The sequence below is a fragment of the Camelina sativa genome, chromosome 11, assembly GCF_030686135.1.
Source record: "Camelina sativa cultivar CO46 ecotype springtype chromosome 11, ASM3068613v1".
In the NCBI taxonomy this organism is placed as follows: Eukaryota; Viridiplantae; Streptophyta; class Magnoliopsida; order Brassicales; family Brassicaceae; genus Camelina; species Camelina sativa.
The window spans coordinates 4,612,764-4,637,637 of NC_141890.1; the positions used below are offsets into that span (position 1 = coordinate 4,612,764).

The following is a 24,874-nucleotide window of genomic DNA, read 5'->3' on the forward strand; positions in this document are numbered from 1 at the left end:
ATAGACATGCTTAATATCCACAATCTCAAAGAAAAGACCTTAAGCTCAAGAATATAGGAAAAATATCATAGATCTCATATTACCGCCCGAAGCTGTGATTTGGCTTGTTATAGACTAATGGTATGACTTATTTCAAAAGTCTCCCTCTTTGCTTTTTTACAGTGAATACATGATTTTTACTTGAACGCACCATATGGCTATGTAAGGTTTCAAGTCTCTAAGATAGGAAAATGAAACAGCCATCTCTCTACCAATGTTTTTAGTATGTGTTTGTCGCTTTAGGTGATGGTGTGTTTAACTTTGTTTAGACGTATATATGTAGATGTCGTCGGGTTTAGATATGCTTGGTGATCAAGTAGGTTAAATGATTAGTTTTGATCATATTTCCAAAAACATTATGATTTATTTGTTTTGATTAGGATTTTTGATAACGATTGTATGTGAAAGGTAAATGTGGTTAATGTATAATATTTTCAATTAATAATAATAAACGACAAACAGAAGCAAAGATATTCTAGTTTCTATTTTTTTGTGTAAAATAGTTAAATTATAATTTTTTTAAAAAGGTATAATTTCGTAGAGATAATTGTGGAAAAAAATGTTATTAAGATTTTGGCTATATTTCCTTAACAAATCGACATTTAAGTCCAATTTTTTATTCATTAACAACTTTAATAGATTTGGTCGACGACTTACCATATTTTTATTATTGAGTTTTGTGCAAATTTATAAGGATTAATTTTGTAAATATTTTTTGTAAATAAGTATAATTTAAAAGGTAGAACCAAAATGTACTTAAAAAATGTGTATATAGATTTTAAATTTAAGAGATCATACAATTTCAAAAATCTAGTAATATAGGTATGTAGATTATTTATGGGATTAAAAAATAAATGGGTAGAGTTGTTTTTAGAAAACTCGAATTGTATAGATGTTGTCAAGCTTTTTATGGCAATAAACGTAACAAAATTAGGTCGATTTAAATAGTTCAATTAATTAAGTTTCTATGAAATATTATTTTAGGAAGATCTGTAGGGGTTAATGTTGCAAATAAACAAATTAAATAAGATAAACTTCAAGAGTATAAACCAAAATGTACTTCAAAAATGTTAATATAGATTTGTTTCTTTTTGGTTAATTAATCTTCCTTCTATATTTATATCTAACTAAACATTTTTGAAGTACATTTTTGTGTCATTCTCTCCTATCTTTGTATCCAAACAAGTCTAAACTAAATTCTCTACAATCCTTACAACCAAACACAATCATTTCTTTATTTGATAATATTAATTTCCTAACATATATTTATCTAATTTAAATAAATATGTTAGATTAAAATATAATTCTCCTTTCATTTTTATTTAATCTTATATTTAATTATTTTAATTACTATTCAATAGTCAATACATAAAGTTAATAAAATTTTAGATTTTTTTCAGCATATAATGTGATTTGAATTTTTATAAACAGATATATATTAAAAATTGTTTTAGGATATTTGTAACCAAACAATTATATTCACATATAGAGCTTGAAATATATTTTTGGAGTAAAATAAGGTGTCATCACTTTTTGCCAACTTCGGGTCGGGGTTTTAACTAAAATTATAACCGATTCAATTATCCGGATCCTCCTTAAGATTGCCGAATATTTTGGGCTGGTTTTTAATTCATAGCATACTTATTTACATCCAATTAATGCCAATTAATGCCCATTGTATTTTAGGAAATACCTAATTTGCATGCCAAATTTTTAGGACCGAGTTTGACAAAAAGAATTGATAACCCAATTTATGTAATCACATCCTTTTAATCACATCCCTAAAATATAGCAACTAATTCAAGATGAATACATCTTTGTAAATATTTAATTTACGTTTAATAAACGATTACATATTTGGTAAGATCTTATTAGCTTTAAATATACACTATTAATCCAATAATATCAATTGAGAATCATAATAAGAATATGCTAAATCATTCATTCCTAAATCATAACTAACAAATCGTAAAATGTATATTCTCAACTTGCGAATCAAGAGTTTCTACAAAACTCTACCAAGAAACGTTAACAGTATATATATCAACAAAATAATAGACCCGTAGTGTACCACGGAGTAAAACCTAGTTTGTTGGTAATTAAACTCATATCTAAACGTAAATTGGAAAAAAAAAACTAAAGAGAAGAAATTGAGGTCTTTTATTTAAGTTTTTAATTTACCTTTGTTTATAAACTGATCGACTGTAACACGACAAATGTACGATGCAAATATTAAAACAACGTGGTATTCGAATATTCACGCACACAACACCCCGTTTTCATTTATACCACCAGAGATATAAAAACGGCAAGATGTTTAGTGTCAACTGGAAAGACCAAAAATACACTGTTTGGCTGACTGATTCAACAGGCATCTAACCAAGAGTTTTTTATATATCCAACTGTAGAAACACAAAAGGAAGCCAGCCATGCATGGAGGTTGACAACAAAAAGAAGGAGTCATGGACCCAAAAAGACACTAGGAAAAGAAAAGAAAAACAAATGCTTAAACCAAAGAAAATACTGGTAAACGGGACTACGAGTAGTAAAACTAAACCCATGTTTGACTTCATCTACAGATACTTCACTAGTACAACTGTAAATTTGTAAGTAAGTCGATAGCACGATCGACTTCTTCGCACACTCTGCCAGAAGAGATGTTCTTGGTATGCATATCAACATAGTAGTCTACTTGATCAGATCCCTCCGCATTTACTACCATGTTTCCGCTACCAAACCATCTATTCTTTAACTTCTCTGCAACAGCAATGAGCGTCGGAAAGTTTGCTCTTTTAAGTATAGAGCTTCCCGCAGTCGCAGGGTCCGCCTGCAAAATCCTAAAATACTCAGGCGAGTCAGTTTCCTTGACTGCTTGATTAGCTTACTTCAGTTGCTAGCTCAGGAGCTTTGAGAACAGAGGAATCAAGATAAACAAGATATTCTTCGACAACATGATAGCCTGCCATGTCTGTCCAAGAGAGGAATTTAGTAACATATGCCTTAACGCAAGAGAAAGGACTGTGGTCATCCCTGATGCCGAGGACAGCACTCAGAACAGCTTTACGGATCTGATGGTTCTGACCGTAGGAGTTTCGATAGCAGATAGCATCTTCCACGTCACTGAACACTGATAAATGATCTCTTTCTGCAAAAGCATCCCCAGCTACAGCACGAAGTGCTTTCAAACGCTTGTCGGAATATCCTCTGAAGTTTGATTCTGTGACATTCTTGTAAAGCATGATCACTAAGTAACCGAAGATAGCAGCTGCCTTTGAGAGATACATAATATTTGGTGGGACGGTTAAACCGTTACTCGCGGCATCTGAAGGAACCTTAATGATTCTCAACCTCCTACCCATCGAACGAACAGCAGCTTGAAGCTCTTCTGCGATTCCCGGTAATAAGCAGCAGATCCCTCCGAGGTAAAAAGTTGCTCTTTGGTCTCTATTGGTGGAGGGCACTTTCTTTGCACACTCTAGATTCAAATGTAAGTAAGAGTTGTTACCTAATGGAGATGGATCAGGCAGAATCATATCTATTTCCTTCTCAGTGGATCTCTCCCTCTTCACATTCGTCCTGATTATGTTTTCTTGCGCGTTGGGATTCAACATTTTTGCACCAAGTTACTGTGACTTCGGGGTGTTACTTGTTAGAGGAAGTGGAAGTGGCCATGTTTATATACAAGAAAATTTAGGTAGAACCGTGGAAGTGGAAACGTTAAAAGTGCCTTTAAGACAGATGCATGCCTCTTTTCTTTACTCAAATCAAGTCCCAACTCCCAATACTTTATTTTTTTTCCATTCATCAAATTCCCAATACTTGTTGTTGGCTTTTCGACTACTTTATTTGTCTATTTGATGATGAATTGTTAGTCCCAATATCTCTATCTATCTAAGCGCAAGAAACGGTCACCGTGGCTCTCTAATTGAGGAACGAACGGGCTTCTCTCTTTTTTCAAATTTTCAACTAAGAATTTTTTTATTTATATACAAACATTTCACTTTTGTGAGAATATAAATTTGATGATGAGAAAGAACCATGTTAGAGCTTAATAAGTTGAAGATAAATTAAAGATATCGCAATATATCCACGTGAAATGAAAAAAAAATACACTAAAATACACCAAGCTTTGCTAGATTTTCTCTAGAAATGTCTAATTTTCTGTGTAAAATACTGAAAAAAATTGTCCAAAACAGTACAAAATAATAAAGGAAAGAAGTCAACACTTTTGCACCAAGAGCCTCTATCATACACCAACTCGAGGCTTTCCCTTCACTCAACAAGCACCCGTCCGGTGAGCTGACCTTAGAACAGTCCGCGGCAAAGGCGTTTTAACCTCATGACCTGGAGCGATTAACAACAAGCAATGGATTCAGAAACCATGATCCATGAGTATGGAAGCAAGCAACACATAATCACCTAATGTCATGTGACATCTGCACACAGATCTATCTTAGATGTTCAGATATACAAAACCACATTCCAGCCAGGTAACCGACAATCGATAATCCGAGTTTGGCTCTGTTACTAACACTACATATTTGTTTCTTCACACAAACTAGACTACATGATTTCTTCTGAGGCCGGAAGCTAGAAATTTCATAACTACAATACTTTGAAGAGAGAAGATGTTCCTCAAATAGCCTACTCAGTAGGGGCATATATCAAGCAAAAATATAAAACGTGAGAGTGTACCTCGACTATTTTGAGTGCGTGGAACAATGAATTTCACTTGTCAGTGTGACCCCTTTTGGCCTTACGACGGCCATGATGGTGAGGGTGTTTAACAGGTATCTTTGTCTTTTTGCTGCGATAAACAATAATATGAGATATTTCTATGATTAAAATATTATATAAAACAACTAAATGGGCTAATTAGGAGACTTACCAGAAGAGAGAACAGAGCACTCTGTAAGCAATGAAGATTGGCAATGCCAATAATGCAGAGGCCTACAGTGGATAGATTTTCGATTTTCAGTTAGAGAGGCAACAAATAAATCATGCAGTCTCAGAATACGTTCTAGAAGAAAGCAAGGCGTATACCGCAAACCAAACAAACTCATTGGTAGCAAAAGGCTCCGTCAGCTCATGGTTTTTCAGTTTTCGTTCGACATGGGCTTGGACCTTCATAGATAAACATATAGATTTTAGCTTTCAAAGTCGAGCATACTTGTTGATGAATTTAAGAAGTGGAATAACTCAGATATATATTTATAATATGCACGATAAAGGTTTCGGTTTCAGACCTGATGGTGATAAGTTGTGGCGGATTCAAGGAACTCTTTATAGACTATGATCACCTTGGTTGTGTAAGGTTTCATTGCAACCTTCATTTTATCAACATGTGGTTTTGTGGTCGTTGCCACTTGGTCAACATATGGCTTGCTGAACTTTTTGGCCTCCTGGAGATTGTAACAAGCATTAAGTTTACATCCATAAATGTTAGCTGACTAATGTGTACCAGACCTATCGGTGAAAGAAGAAACTAATAAACACACTATACCTGATAATAGGGGTCTACAAATTCTTGAACCGTGACAATGTGAGGGGAAACAGCACTCTTTGATGCATAGTAAGCCTCTTTAGCTTTGCTGGATAGTGTTCGGACGTGCGGCTCAACATGTGTACTAACGGTTTCTTTGATGGCTGGAATATATTTCTGTAAGAAGTGTCATAAAACATAGTATATATGAGCCAATTACAGGCATTCATTTAATGGCAGAGAAATTTCGTCCCAAATATTTTGCCGATAAGATGCTTACAGTTTTAACGTTTTCCACATGTGGTTCAGCCCACTTCTCAGCGTGAGCTTTTGCTTCCGTCACCTAATCAATAATAAGTTAAAACTTCATTAGCCACATGCTCTCATACTGTTTAGATGTATAAATATCAACAGGACAGAATTTAAACAGCACCTTTAGAATTACTATCTCCACAGCAGGTTTCCCATGGGCCTCCCAATGTGTCCCGGTATAAGTCTATGAGTACATGAAATATCCCATGTTAGTTGTGGGGGAAACTGCTATGTTACAAAACAGTAAAGAGGCAACAATAACCTTACCTGAAATTTATACCAGTGCACAGCAAGCCAAGGGGGAAGCCACGAACCATGAGCCTGAGTAAATAGAACAATTGACATTAGCTTTCTGCTGAATCCCGGCGTCCAGGCTCTGCTAATTTCCCAAACAATGAAAAAATATAATACTATAATAGCTTCAGAGACAGCCAAGTGGAAAGCTGTGTCAAACTAATACCTCCAGCAGTTCCTTAGCCTTTGTGGTTGCTTCAAGCTTAGTCCTCAACATTTCTTCCTGAAATTTAAAAGTTGGATTAAGCTTATATATGTGAGGCAGAAACCAAAAGCGTAGGAAATTTAATTTAATAAGAGGTTACTGTACCTCAGCTATCTTAATAGCCCGTTCAAGTTTACCGATTTTGTTCTTCTGCTCTTCATTTGTCTTCTGAAGCTGCAAGACATCAGATACTATAATTAAACATCTTCAGGGCGATACTATAAGAATTGCCTCAACCAAAAGTACATATCCATAAAAGCATGGTCGATGGTATAGTAAGAAGGGAATCAGATTGCACCATGAAACTTGTTCTAAAGAACTCCCATACATCTCAAGCCCGAATTTAGATCAAACACAAGTATCAAATAAGGCAAGGATCTGTCCTAAGGAGATCTAATATAGCTGAGAATGGAAACTGCAATGGTAATATCATATCATAAATGACGATGCTTAGAGCATGAAGATATTTTAAACTCAACCTTAAACAAAGTCTAGCTAAAGCTGAGATAAAAAAAAAAAAAAAAAAAAAAAAAAAAAAAAAAAAAAAAACGTAACTTAGCATTCCCCATGTCTCTAATCGAACTGTGTAAAGAGAAAATGAAACAAGGGATGTAAGGATGTAAAGAGACATACTTTGTCAAGGCTGGAGTTAAGTTCAACTAGTTTCTTCTCAGCTTCATTAGTCCGAGCTTCTGTGGAATCTTTCTCCTTGTTCTTTTGCTCCAAAAATTTCTTGAGTACCTCTACCTGAATGACAGAAGTAGCATCACAAAAAAATCAGATTATGATATGATATAGCTGAGAATATTATACAATATACAATATACATATCCCAATAGGTGTGCATATTCTAGCCGTATAAAACAGATAGAGTTCCTGAACTTTAAAGGTCTCACCTGTTTCTCTAATTCAGCAGCTCGTGCTTGAGCCTTTGCCAATTGTTTTGCAGAATCTGATGATCCCTTTTTCTGGAGAGTAGTGAAAACATACAGATCAGATGTAAGCCAAACATGTCGAACAATTTACGATACGTTCAAAACAAGTAGGCGAAATTGAAACCATATTAGATCCATACTTGTAGTGATGAGACTTCAGTATGCAAAGAAGCAATCTTGTCTTCCTTTTCTTTAAGGAGTTTCTCCTTCTCTGCTACTAACTCGTCTTTGCCCTTAACTTCCCGGGTTTTCTCATCGATTTGGGATTCTTCACAACAAAGCAAAACGAAAACATAAAAGCTCATAAACCAAAACTTGCATCATTCACCAAATAAAACAAGCGGTATATAAATAACAAGCTCGAAGCTGAAGAACCAAAGCAAGCAATTCGACATTAGCCAAGGGTATAAGTTTAAAAGATTCACAAATCTGAAATCGATCCAAAAGCTACCAGCTTTAAGTCAATGCGAAACACACATTTTGAAGTAGCTGAAACAGTAAAATTCCGATTCCAATACGAATCCAAGTCAAAAAAAATAAAAATCAAAACTTTGCAAATTACTCGATCAGAGGGAAAGAGTTTTCGCTAACTAACCTAAAGCACGGATCTTGGCATTAAGCTGATCCAGTTGGATCTTAGAGGAGCCATCATCATCGGATCCAGCAACCTCATCAGCAGCATCGGTGAAGACGGTGGTGGTGAAAACCAAGGCAAGAAGTAAAAAAGCCACGAGCTTCGCAGCCGACATCATGTCTCTAGATCAAACACCACCGTCGCGTCGATCAACGAAAAAGTTACGGAGATTCCAAACAAAAAAAAAAAGAGATACGTTTCCTCTCTCTCTCTGGGTCTCACGATCTCTCTCTGTCACTGTTAATGTGTATATATATATATAGTTACGAATGAAGGTCTCTGTGTGTTTTTTTTTGACCATGAACCGTAAGAAATTTCTTTAACAGCGTGCGAAGACGAAACACACAGAGAGAGAGAGAGAGAGAGAGAGAGAGGTTTTGTGTTGACGACGTGAAAGCTTTATTATGCCTTATGTCGTGACCGACGAGGACACGCGGCATTCATCGGATACACATTAGTTACGTGGCACAGATCTAAACGTTGATATTTATTTTGTTTGGGTTAAAAATATGACAACCAATTTTACCAGTCGATATTAATGTCGTATTCAAAGCCCAGCAGTAGTACACTTATTAACTTAAGATCAGATCAGATCTCAACTATTAGTAATGATTTTTTTCAGCTAGTTGCCGTTGAGTAACAAAAACATAATACTAGTATATAAGTAAGAAAAAAAAAACATAATAGTATAAATTTTACTATATATATGTCCGATTTAAGCCAGTAGATAAGAAGATATTAGACCCATACTCCATGTTGTATGGTCCAATAGTGCTAATTACTTTTCCCGATAAATTAAGCAAAATTCTTCTATTCAACGAATTTTCCAATGTATAAAACATTTGCCTGATGAGAGAGCTAAAGAATCTTTGTTTTTCTCTCCAAGCAACACCGCACGTTAACAGTTTTTTATTTATTTATTTAATTATGCTCTTGAATCTTGATCCATACAATTTAATTATCTTCGTTCGTCTCTAATTATGTAAAATAAGGTGGGAATCACGATTCGCGATATCTCAATCTATACGATAGATCAGGATCTCGATAATAAGTACCGCTGGATCCTTTAGAGATGTGTCTGTCTGGTCTATCGTTCGTTCCCTTTTGACATTTAACCAAATTGAGTAATTCGTAATTAGCAACTACTAGTAATAAATTAAATACATGGACTATATGCCAACTCAGCTCAGCTAGATCAGAACCAATAGGATTAAGAATTTAAGATCAACGTAATTTATCCTTTCAGTCATGCATAAATGTTTTGAATACAATTCTCTCTGTATCTCTCCAAAGTTGCGGTCTCTCATCAATCATCAGCCTCACAGTTCTTGCTGCTCCTCTAAGTTTTCCCTAAAAAATAATCTGGGAAGAACATAGTCTGTCTTAGCTATGATTTCTTATAAATTTTAAGATATCAATGATAATCATTAGATATACTGTATTCTTCTTTAGTTGTGTTTTGAGGTAATTTATCATCTGATCTCATCGTTGGCTTTATGTTTTTGTTTTAGTTCTTCAATTGCCTTAATCTGATGATCTTCACATAGTTTCTCTGTTTTATCCTCTGTCTTTTCTTCTATGCAATGGTTGACAAAATTGACATATGCTTCTCTGGTCTCATCATAACCATATATATACTCTCTCTTCTGTTTTTTTTTCTATTACTCAATCAACTTACTGGTTATCTCATGGTTAAATGGTCATTTACAAATTACTGGTTATATTCATGAAATTTGAGTATTACCCAATCCGTAGCTAAGTTGGTAACGGATAACTACGTATAAAGTTATAATTAGTCACTCATGTCGATTAACTTTTCAAAATTGAGATACGAAAATAAACTTTTAACTACGAAAATTTCCATTGCTAAATTTCATTGTATTTGTTCGTAGTATATATAGCTTTTTGTAAACCGAATGCAACCTAAAATTGTAAATGCATGAAAAATTAAAACAAAAGAGTTTGTTAACAAATACAATTTGAATTTAGGCGAACTCACATGGGATTCCAAACTCATACTAGGATATAATTAGCTATCATTATAATCTGAATTGACATCTCTTAACGAGTTGTGAACATTGTGATCATTCATCTTAGGCAGAGGAAAACAACCGTGTTAGGTGAAATTTAAAATTTATATATTGTCTTTGGGAGGATTATATAGGCTCGCGTGACGACAGTTCCTATGATACATACAATTATATAACTAATTATTAAGAAAGATACTAATGCACGGAACAAATGTGAACATCACATTCTTTGGCCCATTGCTTTCTCGACGTATGCCACATGCATTATAAAGTTAGTAAATTACAAACAGAAAATAACGTACATACCAAGAGAGCTGTGCGATCGATATGGATACGTTATAAAGTCACCCAGATGGAAGTGCCAATAATAACGCTCATTAAACCACAAAACGTGACATATCACTCACCACACAAAACACATTACTCCAAAATGATATCTCAAAGTTGTCATTATACGCTTCCATCATCTAGCGCCCAGCAATCCCTAATCAATATATGATATATTATTATACTACCACGCATATATATAGTATGCTAGCTTTAGATAATTAGTTTTTTTTTTAATCGAAAGATCGAAAATTAAAACGTAAAATTAATCTTCGAAATTTGCAACTTCCATGTAAATTCGTCATGCAATTCAGTAGTTCTGGCCTTAACCAATAGGACGATAGTATCACTTAACTACAAATCACTTGTTCAGTTGTTCTACTGACCGAAAAGCTCCATTCTACACAGATCCAAAACAAGAGTTATCTTTATCGATTTTTCTTCTTTCTTTACCGAAGAAGAAGAAATCGAGGTTATAAAGAAGAGGAACCATCACGACAGAGCACAAAAACACAAGCACCGGTCCAAAAATCCAAAGCATCAAAGGCAGCGCTGCGTAGAACAACCGATTCCCAACAGTATTCAGAACAAACCCTCTCTCTAGCAACTCCGCCACGTACTCCTCTGCTGTCATCATCATCTCGTCCTCCAAATCCTCCGGAGGAAAAGGAGTGTTGATGAGGATGTTGACTTGGTTGATGAAGCGAATTGAGAGTGAGTGAGAGAAGAAGGAGAAGAGGAAGATGGTGAGGATCGTGACGTACTTGAGAGCAACCATAAACTCTCCGCGAGCTCCAAAAATGGCGTCGTTTAGAGGCTTCTTCACAGCGTATGTGCTGCTTATAACTGCAGCTAGACCCGCACAGAGCAGGATCGATGTTGTTGCCATTAAAGTCGACCCCATTATGCAGTTTCTCAGCGTTTGAACGGCCAAGATGTTCTTCTTGTCGTTGTCCTAATTAAGCAATACATTTAAAAAAAAAAATCATATATTTCTGTGTAGATGTTTATATAAGAAGTTGATCAGGCTACCTTTATGATGGAAGCGACCCAGAAACGGCGTGCTCTAGCGTTAGTCCCAATGATGGTGGTGAGAGGCTGCGTGCGTAACTTGTGCCACAAGTAAACATGGTACGCTGCATATACCATTAGCCCTAGCGGCACCAAGATCACATCTAAATAACATTCTCTCCATTCCATTTCTACAACTTCAAAATTATCGAACTTTTCTCTCCCTTTTTTGTGTGTGTGTGTGTGTAATGTGTGACTTATTGAAATGTTTGGAAAAGAAAAGGTCCCTATTTATAAGAAAAATGATAACGATCGTAAACCAAAAAAAATAAATTCATTAACCCGAAAAAAAAAAAAACAAAGATAATGAATTTTAGAAAGAAAAAAAAAAACACTAGAGAAAAGACATAAAGGTACGCGGGTTGGATGGAGAGGGATGCCGTGGCATATTTTGTCCTTTTGTTCGCCATTGTTACGCTTGTTTGTTTAGTTTTCAAACCCCAAAGTGATATCTAGCTGAGCCCATGATACTATTTGTAATTCTTGCACGCTTTTGATTTCTATCTTCTATTATTTCTTTCTTCTTCTACTCATTTATACTTTGGAAAAGGTCTATATGTAGTAGGTCCGTCAGTTAATATATGATATAGTCTATAATCCGTCTCTCACAAAATAAATGTTTTGCGTTTTTGTTTTATATAAATGGATGTTTACAAAGTTGTACTGTATATATATGTAGTAATGTAGTATTATAGAATAAACTACATAATAATTAACTATGTTTTAGTTATACTAGTGTAGTTTAAAGCATAGCAAATAAATTTACAAGATTAGCTACTCGTACTACTTTACTATTCGATTTTTTCGTCTACTAACCTCAACACTAAGCTTAATTACTTCACATTTCTAATATATGAACTATTCTTCTGGTTATGTTATTAATGTATCTATTATAATATAGATTCTTTAAACGATATAGATGATGTATGTCTACATTATTACATGCATGTTGACACGTATACCATGTTATGTACGATAAAGATTCGAAAGTTTTCATAGCAAAAAGAAAAAACAAAAACAAAAAGCTTCAAAAGTTTGAAACTACTAGTCGGATTCTCTTTCCAAATACCTGGTGAATCTAGCAAATGTAGTGTTGCTGTATCTTAAAGTTTCAATTTTTGGATAAACTTTTCATATATTCTTTTTTAACAGAAAACAGTATAATTTTAATGATAAAAAAAATAAAATCGATTAAGCTTACATACAGATTTAAGAACGTACTTCCAACACACATTAAAATAAATTTCATAAAAACCGCAAAGATTTATTTTCGTGTGCGAGTGCGACATATATGATACATCGATAAAAATTACTCCATAAAATAAATTCAACACTATACTAATTACTAGTTACTAGTTTTGATAAATTCAACACTATATATCTTACATTTTATAATATATACTACGGAAATGGAGCACTTAAAAAACTGCAAATAACGTAACTGGCATTGTATCCCAAGAGAAAAATGAGTGAAATCTGACGAGGACCATAAACAGGTATATATATCGTGAGTGATCGTAATAAGTCCTTATCATATGAGATAAGACAAGACATTGAGGCCGACCTTTAACCATCACCGATAAGTGTCATGCTTCCCTCGTCACTTAGCTTATTTGGTTCTGTGTGTTTCACTCATTTATCTTCCCACACGTTGGAATCCTTGCTATTACCTCCACAAATCACATTAACTTATCTCTATTCAGAGAATCCTAGTGATTTCGGGTTTTGGTGTCATCTCGTGAATTTTTCTTTTTCCACTTGTTTTTAACGCAGAAATGAATGAGAACATTTATTTGATTCATGATAGTTCATTTGATCGATCATTATTCTTATTCACCTGATACACCTCGTTCACCCTATATTATGAATTATTTAAACAAGATTTGTTCTGGCTTAAATATGAAAAAGAGGTCAGTCTTATTAATCAACCTGATGACTGGGTCGGGTTGTCTTTTATCCATGCGTGTGGTTATGATTTGAATTCTGTTGCAAAGTATTTTTGCGTAGATGATCGACTGGTTTTTTTTTATCTGTCGTTACTAATTTACTATATATTTGACGAATCAAAATGAGAATAAAATATAATAGAGATACAATAATCGTTTTAAGACTGTTAAGCTTTGGTCGTGACGTTCTTGGACGGGAAGTGAGGCTTGATTCATATTTCTAGTCCTTTTGTATAATTCAAAACTTTATAGTGCTCCTTTATATCCTCATTAGTTACAACTAAAGGAAACTTGAAAAGCTAGATCAATCATCGAGCAGTATATTGATTTTTTTAATGCTTTTAAATGGACTAGTGATTATTGAGTATTATAATTTTTTGAATAACCAAGTTGGCTCCTGTTGTTTTTAGCTATTAATTGGACGTAGTGCTCAAATCAATGTTTGTGAGTTGTGACTGAACAAGTTTAGGGTGTTTTAACAAGTTAAGATCCATATCATTCAGGGTGTTTGACGTTGATATAGGTTAATGGGTCACTTTTTTCACAAAGTCACCCTAGAGGTGAACTTCTTTCTTCGTCTCTTTATAAAATAAAGAAATAAAATCTGTACACATTTATTATAAAATTAAAAACTTAAACCGTTATTTTATAAACCCAAACCGATATATAATTTCGTTATAATTGTAAAATCTAAACCCTAACCATCTCATTTGTAAACCCAAATCGACATATACTTTCATTCTAATTGTTAAATCTAAACCCTAACCATCTCATTTGTAAACCAATTTCGTTCTAATTGTAAAATCTAAACCCTAATCATTTCATTTGTAAACTCAAACCGACATATAATTTTATTCTAATTATAAAATCTAAACCCTAACCACCTCATTTGTAAACTCAAACCGACATATAATTTCGTTTTAATTATAAAATCTAAACTCTAATTCTCATTTATAAATCGAAACCGATATATAACCTCGTTTAATTGTAAAATCTAAACCAAGACAATATTTAACTTTCTATAAATAAAAGTATACAGAATTTGTTTTTTTTAATTAGTTTTGCTTTTTAATTTAATTTTGATTTATTTTTTAAATAAAATATTAGATAGAACATTCTGATTGGAGGCAAAGGGGTGAATACAAAAACTCACCCCTAGAGCTGAACCTAATATTTTTCAAAAAATATCCCGTCCTAACAAATTGTGCTACGTGAAGTCTAGTTACACACCACATAATAAATATTAGTACTTACTATACTTAATAATGAAAATTGTGTTATTATGGTAGTAAAATATATATAACTACACTAGTTTATATTAGTTTTGCTATGTCGATTTGTGAATTCAAATCCGATATATAGATGCATGTATGTTTGTTGACAATACTTTTCTTTATTACGAAAAAATCTTTATATATACAGAGTTTAAGCTAAATACAAACGTAGAAGAACCATAGGAGGAAAGGCCATCATATAAGAAATTATTAAAAATAGGAAACATTATAGAAAATTTAAAATTTTACATATATTATTATGTACGTTTTGTTTTTTCTTCTGTTAGAGAAACACATGTTTAGAACAAAAGTTTATAGCACATGTCTATAAATAATCAATAGTAGAGCATAAGAATACCTCTCAATTTTTAGTGCACATCAGATTCGAAGATTTGCAGAATAAATCATCGTGAATGAATAAATCTTCATGTGTAGTACTAAAATATGTGTGGTTCTACACTACTTTTTATAATACTTGTCCCTCACTAAACAAATTCTCATCCCATAAGCAATGTGCTCCGAAACATCGTTTTATACCAACAAAGTGATGATTTAGTGCATTTATATTCTGAGAGGACTTTAGACGCCTTTCGTTTTATTTTTATGAGTGTTCTTATCTTAAAGATAACCAATTATAACGGAAAGAAACACAAAAAAAAAAAAAAAAAAAAAGACTAATTGAGTCAAAAATTGTTGTAGCGTCGATTACACTCATCTGAAAACAACATAAACCTTCTTAGATATATAGACGCTGTGAATCATATTACCAACGTTGAATTCAAGGGAAGAGTTGCTAAATCCATTTTCATTTGTATGCACCAGTAGTATCGACCCTAATAACAATTCCATGATACACTTCAAAAAAAAAAGCTATTAATTTTAATATTTGGTGCATATATAGTTTCTCTTCTTCTTCTTTTGGCTCGGAGATCGACTTAAACGATAATGTGAAAGTTGTCTTTGATTGTCAGTGTTCTTTGGGTCACTGGCCACAGATCCGACATCATGTTATTAGGTGTTGATGTTGAATCTTGTTTCCCACATAAGGAAATATATGCTCTCATTTGTGGAATCCAATTTTAAAAAGTAATGCTTTTGAGTAATAGTGAAACTTTCTTGGACGACTCCAATTTTTTTTTTAAGTCATGAAGCTCAAAAAGCAAGATTTTTTTATTTATCATAAGGTTAGTATACAAAAGAAAACAAGAACCGGAAACTCTCTGGACCCTTTTCTTTTTCTGTGTGGAAATTATTTGTACATTAAATAGAAAACAACTCCTCAAAAGCGAGTTATCGGTGCAATATCTCATGGAATAGTTTTGGTATGAAAATTTCTTCATATTTTGAATCACAAGGCACCAAAATCAAACTATTATATCGTTCAATATCAATAGTATAGTGTAGTTACTAGTAACATATTAGAAGAAACTTAGATCATACAAAAACGTCACCGTAAAAATGATGAAAGAGAGGAAAACTTGGAGATAAACCTCACTGAAAGATACAGAAGACAGTTTTTTTTTAATAAAAGGTAATTAGGTTATGGTCTTCAAGTCTATTTCATATTGCTCATTTGCTCGGTCCATTTTTGCTGTTATCATAGTGACGTATTCTATCATTTCTTTTGGAGACTTGACGACACACGCCGACATACTTGCAGTTGCAGAGACGACTCTTTTTGGTTTGGTACCATTTGAGCTAATCCTCCACTTTCAAAAATATCTGTGGAAACGTATGTTGATATCCGTATAGTATAGCCCAATATAAATACAAGATGATTTGGGCTCGAGAGTTGTAAAATTAGGCGTACGTGGGTTTCAATTATATCAGTTAAGAGAAAAAGGATCATTCTCTCTTCTTTCAACCTTCAAGGCCTAGTTTCTTTACTGATGTACTACTAAAGACATGTGATAAACTAAAAACTGTTTAGCAACAAAATTGAGTGGATAATTGGTACTCGGTACATCTCGTTACCGTCTCTTCACTATTGATTACCATTTTTACTTAACAGCAAAAGGCCTTGATTATATGGATATGTTTGTATAGGGGGTTTATTTTTAATAGTAATTAAAACCAAATTAATAGGTCTTTAATTCTACTTAAAAAGGAATATAAAACTAATTTTCTTAATTTTTCAGCAATTTAATTCATTGAATTTTCTGTGATTTTTTTTGTTTCTTCTTGAAAAAAACTATTAGTGTTAGAATTAATCGAATGTTACTGTTAAAAAAGAGTATGATATATAACGGTCTATGCCGATGAGAGGAAGCAGTGGCGGAGACAGTGAAGAATGAGGGGTGTCATATGACACCCATGAAATTATAAAATTTAGAAGAGTTTTTATGAAAATAATTAATTCGCATATGTTTAAGTTACGTTTGACACCCCTATGAAATTTTGTTGACACCCTTAAATAAATATTAACATATGGTCATTGGGCTTTTGGGCAAACTGGTGGACTTAGCTTTTAACAAAATCTTAATCCAATATATTTGTATGACTAAACATAATAATAAGTTGATTAAAAAAACCTAATTTAACAAAAGTTTGGACTCTTCCTCTTCCATCATCATCGTGCGTAGTCTTCCAGTCTTCCTCTTCCAATTTCCATCATCATCTTTGCTTAAGCAGATTGAAAACTATGAATCGTAAGTTAATTCATTTGTATAAGATTTTTTTGTTTTGTTTAGTTTAAGTAATTAAAATACTATACACGATTTTGGATTTGTGAAAATAGAAGGGATTGCTTAATAGTTTTTCTCTTGGATATCTTAGTGGGAATGGAATCATGAATTATTATTTATTATTGTTAGTTTGTTACCTAGTTAGAACGTAACAAAAATTTATTTCATTACTTGTATGTTAGATTTTTTTGTACAAATAATTACGCAAACATGTTACATGTATAGATAATTTGTTCGGTTGTGTATTTTTTGTAGGCAATACAATTGATAGATTTTTGAAAAGAAAATCTCCACCACCCAACATTGATTCGGATGACTTGCCATGGGATCCAGCTAAAAGAAAAAGCATTCTAAGTTATCATCCTAATCAAAGAGAGGAGATAAGACGTAGATATTTGATAAGAGGACCTTATCAACCTCGTGATCATAATTTTAAACAAATTATTGTAGGAGGTATATTACGGCGTTTTAATCCACAATGGTATGATCAATATGGAAGTGATTGGTTAGAGTATAGTGTGGAAAAAGAAAAAGCTTTTTGCTTGTGTTGTTATTTATTCAAAGATCAAGCTGAGAAACAAGGTGGGAGTGATGCTTTTGTTTCGATTGGTTATTGTGGGTGGAATAAAACCTATGGGTTTACTAAGCATGTAGGTGATCATACTAGTTTTCACAGCATTTCCAAAAATAAATGTGATGCCTTGATGAGACAAGGTCAGTCTATCAAACATGCTTTACAGAAGCAAACTGATGTTATGAAAGATGAGTATCGAGTTCGGCTGAGTGCTTCAATTGATGTTTCTAGACATTTGTTACATCAAGGATTACCTTTTCGTGGCCATGACGAGACAGAAGATTCAACAAATAAAGGTAATTTTTTGGAGCTTCTCAAATATACTGCTGGCCAAAATGAGATTGTGAGAAAAGTTGTGTTGAAGAATGCTCCTAAAAATAATCAGATGACATCTCCTCCAGTTCAAAAAGATATTGTGCACTGCTTTGCAGAAGAAGTAACTAAATCTGTTATCCAAGAAATTGGTAACGATGTCTTTGGCTTATTGGTAGATGAATCAGCTGATGTTTCAGACAAAGAGCAGATGGCTGTGGTTTTTCGCTTTGTTGATAAGTATGGAATAGTAAAAGAAAGATTTGTTGGCATTAGTCATGTGAAGGAGACATCTTCTTTATCTCTGAAGATTGCTATTGATTCTTTGTTTGCCAAACATGGATTGAGTTTGAAAAAGGTGAAAGGACAAGGTTACGATGGAGCTAGCAACATGAAAGGAGAATTCAATGGATTGAGGTCACTGATTTTGAAAGAAAGTAGTTCAGCGTATTATGTTCATTGCTTTGCCCATCAATTGCAGTTAGTTGTTGTGGCGGTAGCAAAAAAACATTTTGAAGTTGGAGACTTTTTTGATATGGTTTCTCTCTTATTGAATGTGGTTGGGGCTTCTTGCAAGAGAAAAGACATGCTTCGGGAAAGCTATCGCAAAAAAATTGAAGAAGGGATTAGTAATGGTGATATTAAGACTGGAACTGGGTTAAATCAGGAGCTTTCACTTCAACGGCCTACAAATACTCGCTGGGGTTCACATTATAGGACTTTACTACGGCTTGTTGATTTGTTTTCTTGTATTATTGAGGTTCTTGAATATATTCAGGATGAGGGCGTAGACACAACCAAAAGGAGACAAGCATATGGCCTCCTCAAATACTTTCATACCTTTGATTTTGCTTTCTATCTCCAGTTAACCTTACATATTTTGGGGCTCACTGATAGCTTATCCAAGGCTTTACAAAGAAGAGATCAAGATATCTTGAATGCTATTTCATTAGTGGCATCTACTAAGCGACAACTGCAGAAGCTTAGAGATGATGGATAGGATGATTTTCTTACTAAAGTATGTTCTTTTGGTGAGAAAAACAATACTGAAGTGCTTAATATGGACGAAGAGTTTGTTGATTCAAGAAGGCCAAGGAAAAAGACCAACATAAGCAACTTGCATCACTATAAGGTAGATTGTTTCTACACTGTCTTAGATATGCAACTTCAAGAGTTCAATGATCGATTTGACGAGGTAAATTCAGAACTACTTGTTTGCATTGCATCCTTAAGTCCGGTGGATTCTTTTCGGCAATTTAATAAATCAATGTTGGTGAGAATGGCTGAGCTTTATCCAGATGACTTTAGTTTTGTGGAGCGTGTATCTCTTGATCATCAACTTGACATCTATCTTGATAATGTGCAAAGAGATGAAAGGTTTTCTAATCTTAAAAGTCTTGGTGATCTAGCTCGTGTGATGGTGGAGACAAAGAAACATATTTCTCATTCTTTGGTTTATCGACTTTTGAAGCTAGCCTTGATTCTACCTGTTGCTACCGCAACCGTTGAAAGATGTTTTTCTGCAATGAACATTGTGAAGACAGCTTCACGTAATCGTATTTGTGATACATTTTTTAGTGATTGTCTAGTTTGCTTTATTGAAAAACAGGTATTTGACACTGTGACAAACGAAACAGTGATTAAATGTTTCCAAAGTATGAGTGAGCGTAGGATTCATCTTTAGAATGAACTTTTGTAATAACATTTTTTTTTATCATAATCTATATTTTTTTGAGAAAAATATTATGAGTTATGACACCCATGAATAATTTTTCTGCCTCCGCCACTGAGAGGAAGCGGGACTCGATCCCTGATATGATGATGTCTTCTACAAATGAACTTACTTCCTGCCACTACAACTACATTAATGTCACTTCACCTGGACCTTATCCATTTTGTGATGGCAAATGGATCTCTGGACACATTTATCCATTTTGTAACAGCAAATCAAATCAGATCAAGCGAAGGCAAATGCATGATCAGGTTAATTAACAAACGGAATTTAGAATGTGTATCATATTATAAAGAGATTTAATATATTTTTGAAATAAATCATCTTAGACCAATAACAATCATGGAAATCATTATTGATTTATGGCACGTAGAAAGATCAGAGCATAATTGCCAGCTAATTTTTCTAATTTTAATTAAGGTACATTTTCTCTATTATTCATTTGGGCTCAATCATTTCTGTTTGTTTCTTCATGGTGGTTAGTACCACTTTACAACATAAACTCTAAATTAGTTTTCATTAACATTAGTCTACATTTTTCTTTTAATATCATGGAAAATGTACGGATTTACAAACCTACTTAATTAACCCTCCAAAGAACAGAATTCATGTGATTGATTCTATAAAATGACGAACTAAGTAATTATTAATCTTTTGAATTTGGAGCAGCTAAACTCTAAGCATTACGTTATTAAAAACTATTTACTAATGCGTACAAGGAAAAGAAGAACGTGTATTGTGATATAGGCCATGTTGTACGGGCCACTACGTATGAATCATGTAATGATAAATTGTTTAATATTTAAAAAGTATATGGTGGATTGGTGGCCTAATTGGTCTCGTGGATAGCAGTTACGACGGGGAAAAAAAATCGGTGGACGATGCTAATTTCTCTAGCAGTTGACCCACCGGTTGATTAAACTTAATTCATTCATTTGAAATTTTTGAATCTCATATATAATATATAAAATATATGATATGTGTCGTTGTCTAACCCGAATATGTTCGTCTGCGAGTTGTAGAAAACCAAAACACAACAGTACACATAACAAATATTTATCACCTTACTTTTAATATATAGTTGTTGTTACACCCATCATATTCAACTGCATCTTTGACAGCACTAAAATCTACGTACGTAGTCTCAGTGGCGGATCTAGCCAAACTTGACACCAGGTACAAAAAACTATTAAGGTGGAACATAGAGGATATCGAACCCAAGACCTTATTTTCTAATCTGGTGCAGTCTTACCATTAAACCAGTTTAACCTTAAGAATTTGTATTTAAATTCTTAAATTTATAAATTTCACATGGTGCACATGCACCACCCTTGATCAAGGTGGATCCGCCCCTGCGTAGTCTTATGTGCTACTACGACTTGTATTGTTTTCTAATAATAATGATCAAATAAAAACAACACAAGACCGGATGACAATAAGCAAACTACTGCTAAATAGTTTTTTTTTTGTCAATCCTGCTAAATAGTAAAATATGTCAATAATATCGTTGTGCATTATAACGATTGTAGACGAACCACAAATTTATAGTTATTAGTTTGGGCTTTCATTATTTTTATCTGTAATTCCAATTATACAATCTAGCCTAATCTGAACTCAATACAGAATATATATATATATATATATATATAATAATAATATTATTTACGTTCATAAAATAATATTCCATGCTTTATGCGTAATTTTTGCCGATATATTCATTGCTTCTCCGCTAGTTCATCACCAGCACATGCAACGATCGCCAGTCTGAAAACTTCAATGCTATAATATTGAATAAGGCATTAAAAACAGGTTTCTTAATTTATCAAATCGGCGTCAACCTTTTTTATTATGCATTTTATGTAATAATAAGCCGACTTTATTGTTGATATCATAAGAAATTAAACCAATTCGTATATAATTCAAAACATATGATTTAGTCGTTGTAACCAATCATTATTTTCATATATTATTTTTTCTCGAATTTTCTTTGTTTAGAATCTTGTTGATTTACTTGGAAAAACTATCTTTCTTAAGACTCTAGTTTTATTATAATCACATTTATGAAGCCATGCCCAAAAACACACCCACAAACACACACTTGTATACAAAACGTTAAACTAAAAAAATGATCGGATCTGGAGAAATAAATAGCACTATATGTAAATTAAAATCTAGAAAGTAAAAAAATAAAGGGTTCACATGGGGTGGTTCGATTAAAACCCGAAACTGCACGAACAGTGACGTGGAAATTGAAGTCCTTCAACCAGCATGCACGGTCCTCCATGTTCGAATGGGGAACTTCTAAGATGCGTCGGTAAAAGTAATTTATTTTTGTCGCTAATACTAAAATTAGGAAAAAGTATTACTTTACTTAATTTTTATACTTTACTATATTTTGTTGGAAAAAGAAAGAAAAAGTGAGGAGGAGATCCAATTCTTAGATTCATGTGAACTGAACTGTGAAGCCGTTTTGCTTTGGAAACTGAAGCCTTCCCCATGTTTCATGTTTCTCTTCTCTCTCACACACACCAGTACAACACTACCACTTCACTTTCTTTTCTTACATTCGAAGTTATTTCTTTTACTATTAGCTTTCTATTCATAAAGTATATAGACTCACGATAAGTAAAATATTATCGTTTATAAAGATTCCTATATATGTGGTAGAACATATATCTAATTTTCATATTTATTTAAAAGATGTAAGAGATAGAAACTTTTACCTGTCTTCTCTGTGGAAAAAATGAATAAACCGAAAGAGCCAGTATCCTCTACATATAAATATAAAAAACATCTACAATTACGTATATATTATATCTTGCGCTCACTATTTTTTGGTTTTCTTAATCAGTATTACGAAGATAAAATGGCTTAAAGAGTAAACTTCATCTAAATCTTTTTTTTTTAACAAAACAATTGTGGTGTAATTGCTAATATGAAACGCAATCCCAAAAGCATAAACAAACATGGGCTTAATAAAGACTTAAGTTAAGAGAAGGTCAAACAAGATGTGTAACGAGAGGTTTTCAAGTTGGTTATTAAGAAAACCAAAAGCATATGATTAGTCGAATATTTTTAAACATTTAATTTCAAAACTAATCTATTAAATAATTAAAACAAGATTCCAAAATGTCATCAGCACCTCTATATATCTCCCTAATCTCCAAAACCCACCATGTCTCTATCATTACACAACACACAGAGATAGCTATACAAAACACCAAGCACAGCGCCATTTCGTCTTTCTTCAGTTTCTGCCACCATGGAAGCCAAGAAGTCGAACAAAATCAGAGAGATCGTTAAGCTTCAACAGATCCTCAAGAAATGGCGAAAAGTCGCACACGCTTCAAAACAAGCCAACAACAACAAGATTGACAGCGTAGATGACAACAACAACATCAACATCAACCTCAATGGAAGTGGAAGTGGAAGCGGAAGCGGAAGCAAGAGCATCAAGTTTCTGAAGAGGACATTATCCTTCACAGACACGACAGCAGTTCCTAAAGGCTACCTAGCTGTCTCGGTGGGGAAGGAGGAGAAGCGATACAAGATACCAACAGACTACCTTAGCCACCAAGCTTTTCACGTGTTGTTGCGTGAAGCAGAAGAAGAGTTTGGGTTTCAACAAGCTGGTATCTTGAGGATTCCTTGTGAAGTTGCTGTGTTCGAGAGCATTTTGAAGATAATGGAGGACAGCAAGAATGATGCATACCTGACCACTCAGGAGTGCAGGTTCAATGCCACGACTGAGGAAGTGCTGAGTTATCGTCATCCTTCTGATTGCCCTAGGACTCCATCTCATCAACCTCACAGCCCCATGTGCAGATAGTTTTTGTTTTTCATTTGCTTGTTACATTAATCCATTCTTCTTCCTCTTCCCCATGTTCCCCCTTTTTCCCTTGGGGATTTGGACTTTGTGTACTATGCAACTTCAATGAGAAAAAGAGTGAGAGATAGAGAGATTTTTGAATAATGGAATGTACAAACGGATCATTGAAACAGACCAAACAATGAAAACCTCTCTGTTTCTTTTTTTCTTTCTCTGCCCTAAAGTGAACCAGGGAGGTAAAGATTCAAACTTCTTGTTCACCAGTAGATCCATTTTTCGACATCTGCATTTGTCCTCTAACTCTTAAGTGGAAACCAAACCCACATCCGCCCAGAATGCCAAGTCAATTTAAAAGTATGAACCCAGTATTGTGGTGCAAGCATACTTTCGTGGCTACAGCGTAAACTCGAGTATCCCAAAAGTTCGATACCCGCTTAACTTACACTTGACCATTATGCTATTCATATGCAGTTTTAGGTCCCCAATCGAATCTTGTTACAGAAAAAGCAAAAGGTTCATGTCTATATCTATGCACCCTACGTTCTTTCCGGGAACTACCCATGTGTATTGATGTTGCAGCTATGCCAAGTAATTAGAGACTTAAAATAGTCTAATAGAGTAACTAACATGAAATTAAAATAGTGTAAAAAGATGAGTACCTACGGCAATGTACTTTTTAATCATCAAGTGGAGACTGTGGTTGTTTAACAATTTAGATTAACAACGTACAGTATCCTATGCTTTTACAACCGAAACTAATGCTATAATAAGTATCTGAATTAGTGAATATAATAACAGAATCATAGCATCACACACACATTTGCTCTAAACTAAGTACCATTCATTATTGAACTCACATGCAATTAACGATTAATCCCCTAACAGAGTACGGCACAATCAAAAAGGAATGATCTTGGTATCCTCCCAAAATCAATCAAGATTTAAGAGAGAGAGAGATAGAAGGAGATATTCATGGAATGATATGTTTATGTTCTCTCCCACCTGGTTTAAGGGGTGGTCAAAGTCAAAGCTTAAGCAGTGAGATCTGATAAAACGGAAAGGCCACATGACATCTGCACCCTGAGACTTAACGCCCATCCAAAGCAATCACCCAATAATACATGTGTAATCATCTCCCTGAACCTGATCTCGAGGATACTGTTAGTGATCATATGAGCAACTTGAAGGAAGTGC

At 33.8% G+C, this 24,874-nt stretch overlaps 3 protein-coding genes and 1 pseudogene across 3 annotated transcripts; 2 read left to right on the plus strand and 2 right to left on the minus strand.

Moving 5' to 3' along the window:
- Nucleotides 1–4,080: 4,080 nt before the first annotated feature.
- Nucleotides 4,081–8,444, minus strand: LOC104721708 (uncharacterized). Its single transcript, XM_010439752.3, has 15 exons — nt 7,863–8,444; nt 7,408–7,535; nt 7,229–7,300; nt 6,966–7,079; nt 6,438–6,506; nt 6,294–6,350; nt 6,101–6,154; nt 5,955–6,017; nt 5,802–5,864; nt 5,543–5,698; nt 5,286–5,441; nt 5,083–5,163; nt 4,928–4,989; nt 4,735–4,846; nt 4,081–4,383 (listed from the first exon to the last, which is right to left on the minus strand). Exons 1-14 carry the CDS (start codon nt 8,017–8,019, stop codon nt 4,768–4,770), a joined length of 1,311 nt encoding a protein of 436 aa, XP_010438054.2. The 5' UTR covers nt 8,020–8,444; the 3' UTR covers nt 4,081–4,383; nt 4,735–4,767.
- Nucleotides 8,445–10,544: 2,100 nt separating this feature from the next.
- On the minus strand, nt 10,545–11,628 carry LOC104721707 (uncharacterized). Its single transcript, XM_010439751.2, has 2 exons — nt 11,291–11,628; nt 10,545–11,213 (listed from the first exon to the last, which is right to left on the minus strand). The coding sequence occupies exons 1-2, from the start codon at nt 11,456–11,458 to the stop codon at nt 10,659–10,661; spliced, it is 723 nt and encodes a 240-aa protein (XP_010438053.1). The 5' UTR covers nt 11,459–11,628; the 3' UTR covers nt 10,545–10,658.
- A 5,562-nt stretch (nt 11,629–17,190) lies between these two features.
- LOC104783771 (uncharacterized) lies at nt 17,191–19,803 on the plus strand (annotated as a pseudogene).
- A 3,092-nt stretch (nt 19,804–22,895) lies between these two features.
- Nucleotides 22,896–23,885, plus strand: LOC104721706 (uncharacterized). The gene has a single exon (XM_010439750.3). It carries the CDS (start codon nt 23,114–23,116, stop codon nt 23,678–23,680), a length of 567 nt encoding a protein of 188 aa, XP_010438052.1. The 5' UTR covers nt 22,896–23,113; the 3' UTR covers nt 23,681–23,885.
- The last annotated feature ends 989 nt before the right edge of the window (nt 23,886–24,874 follow it).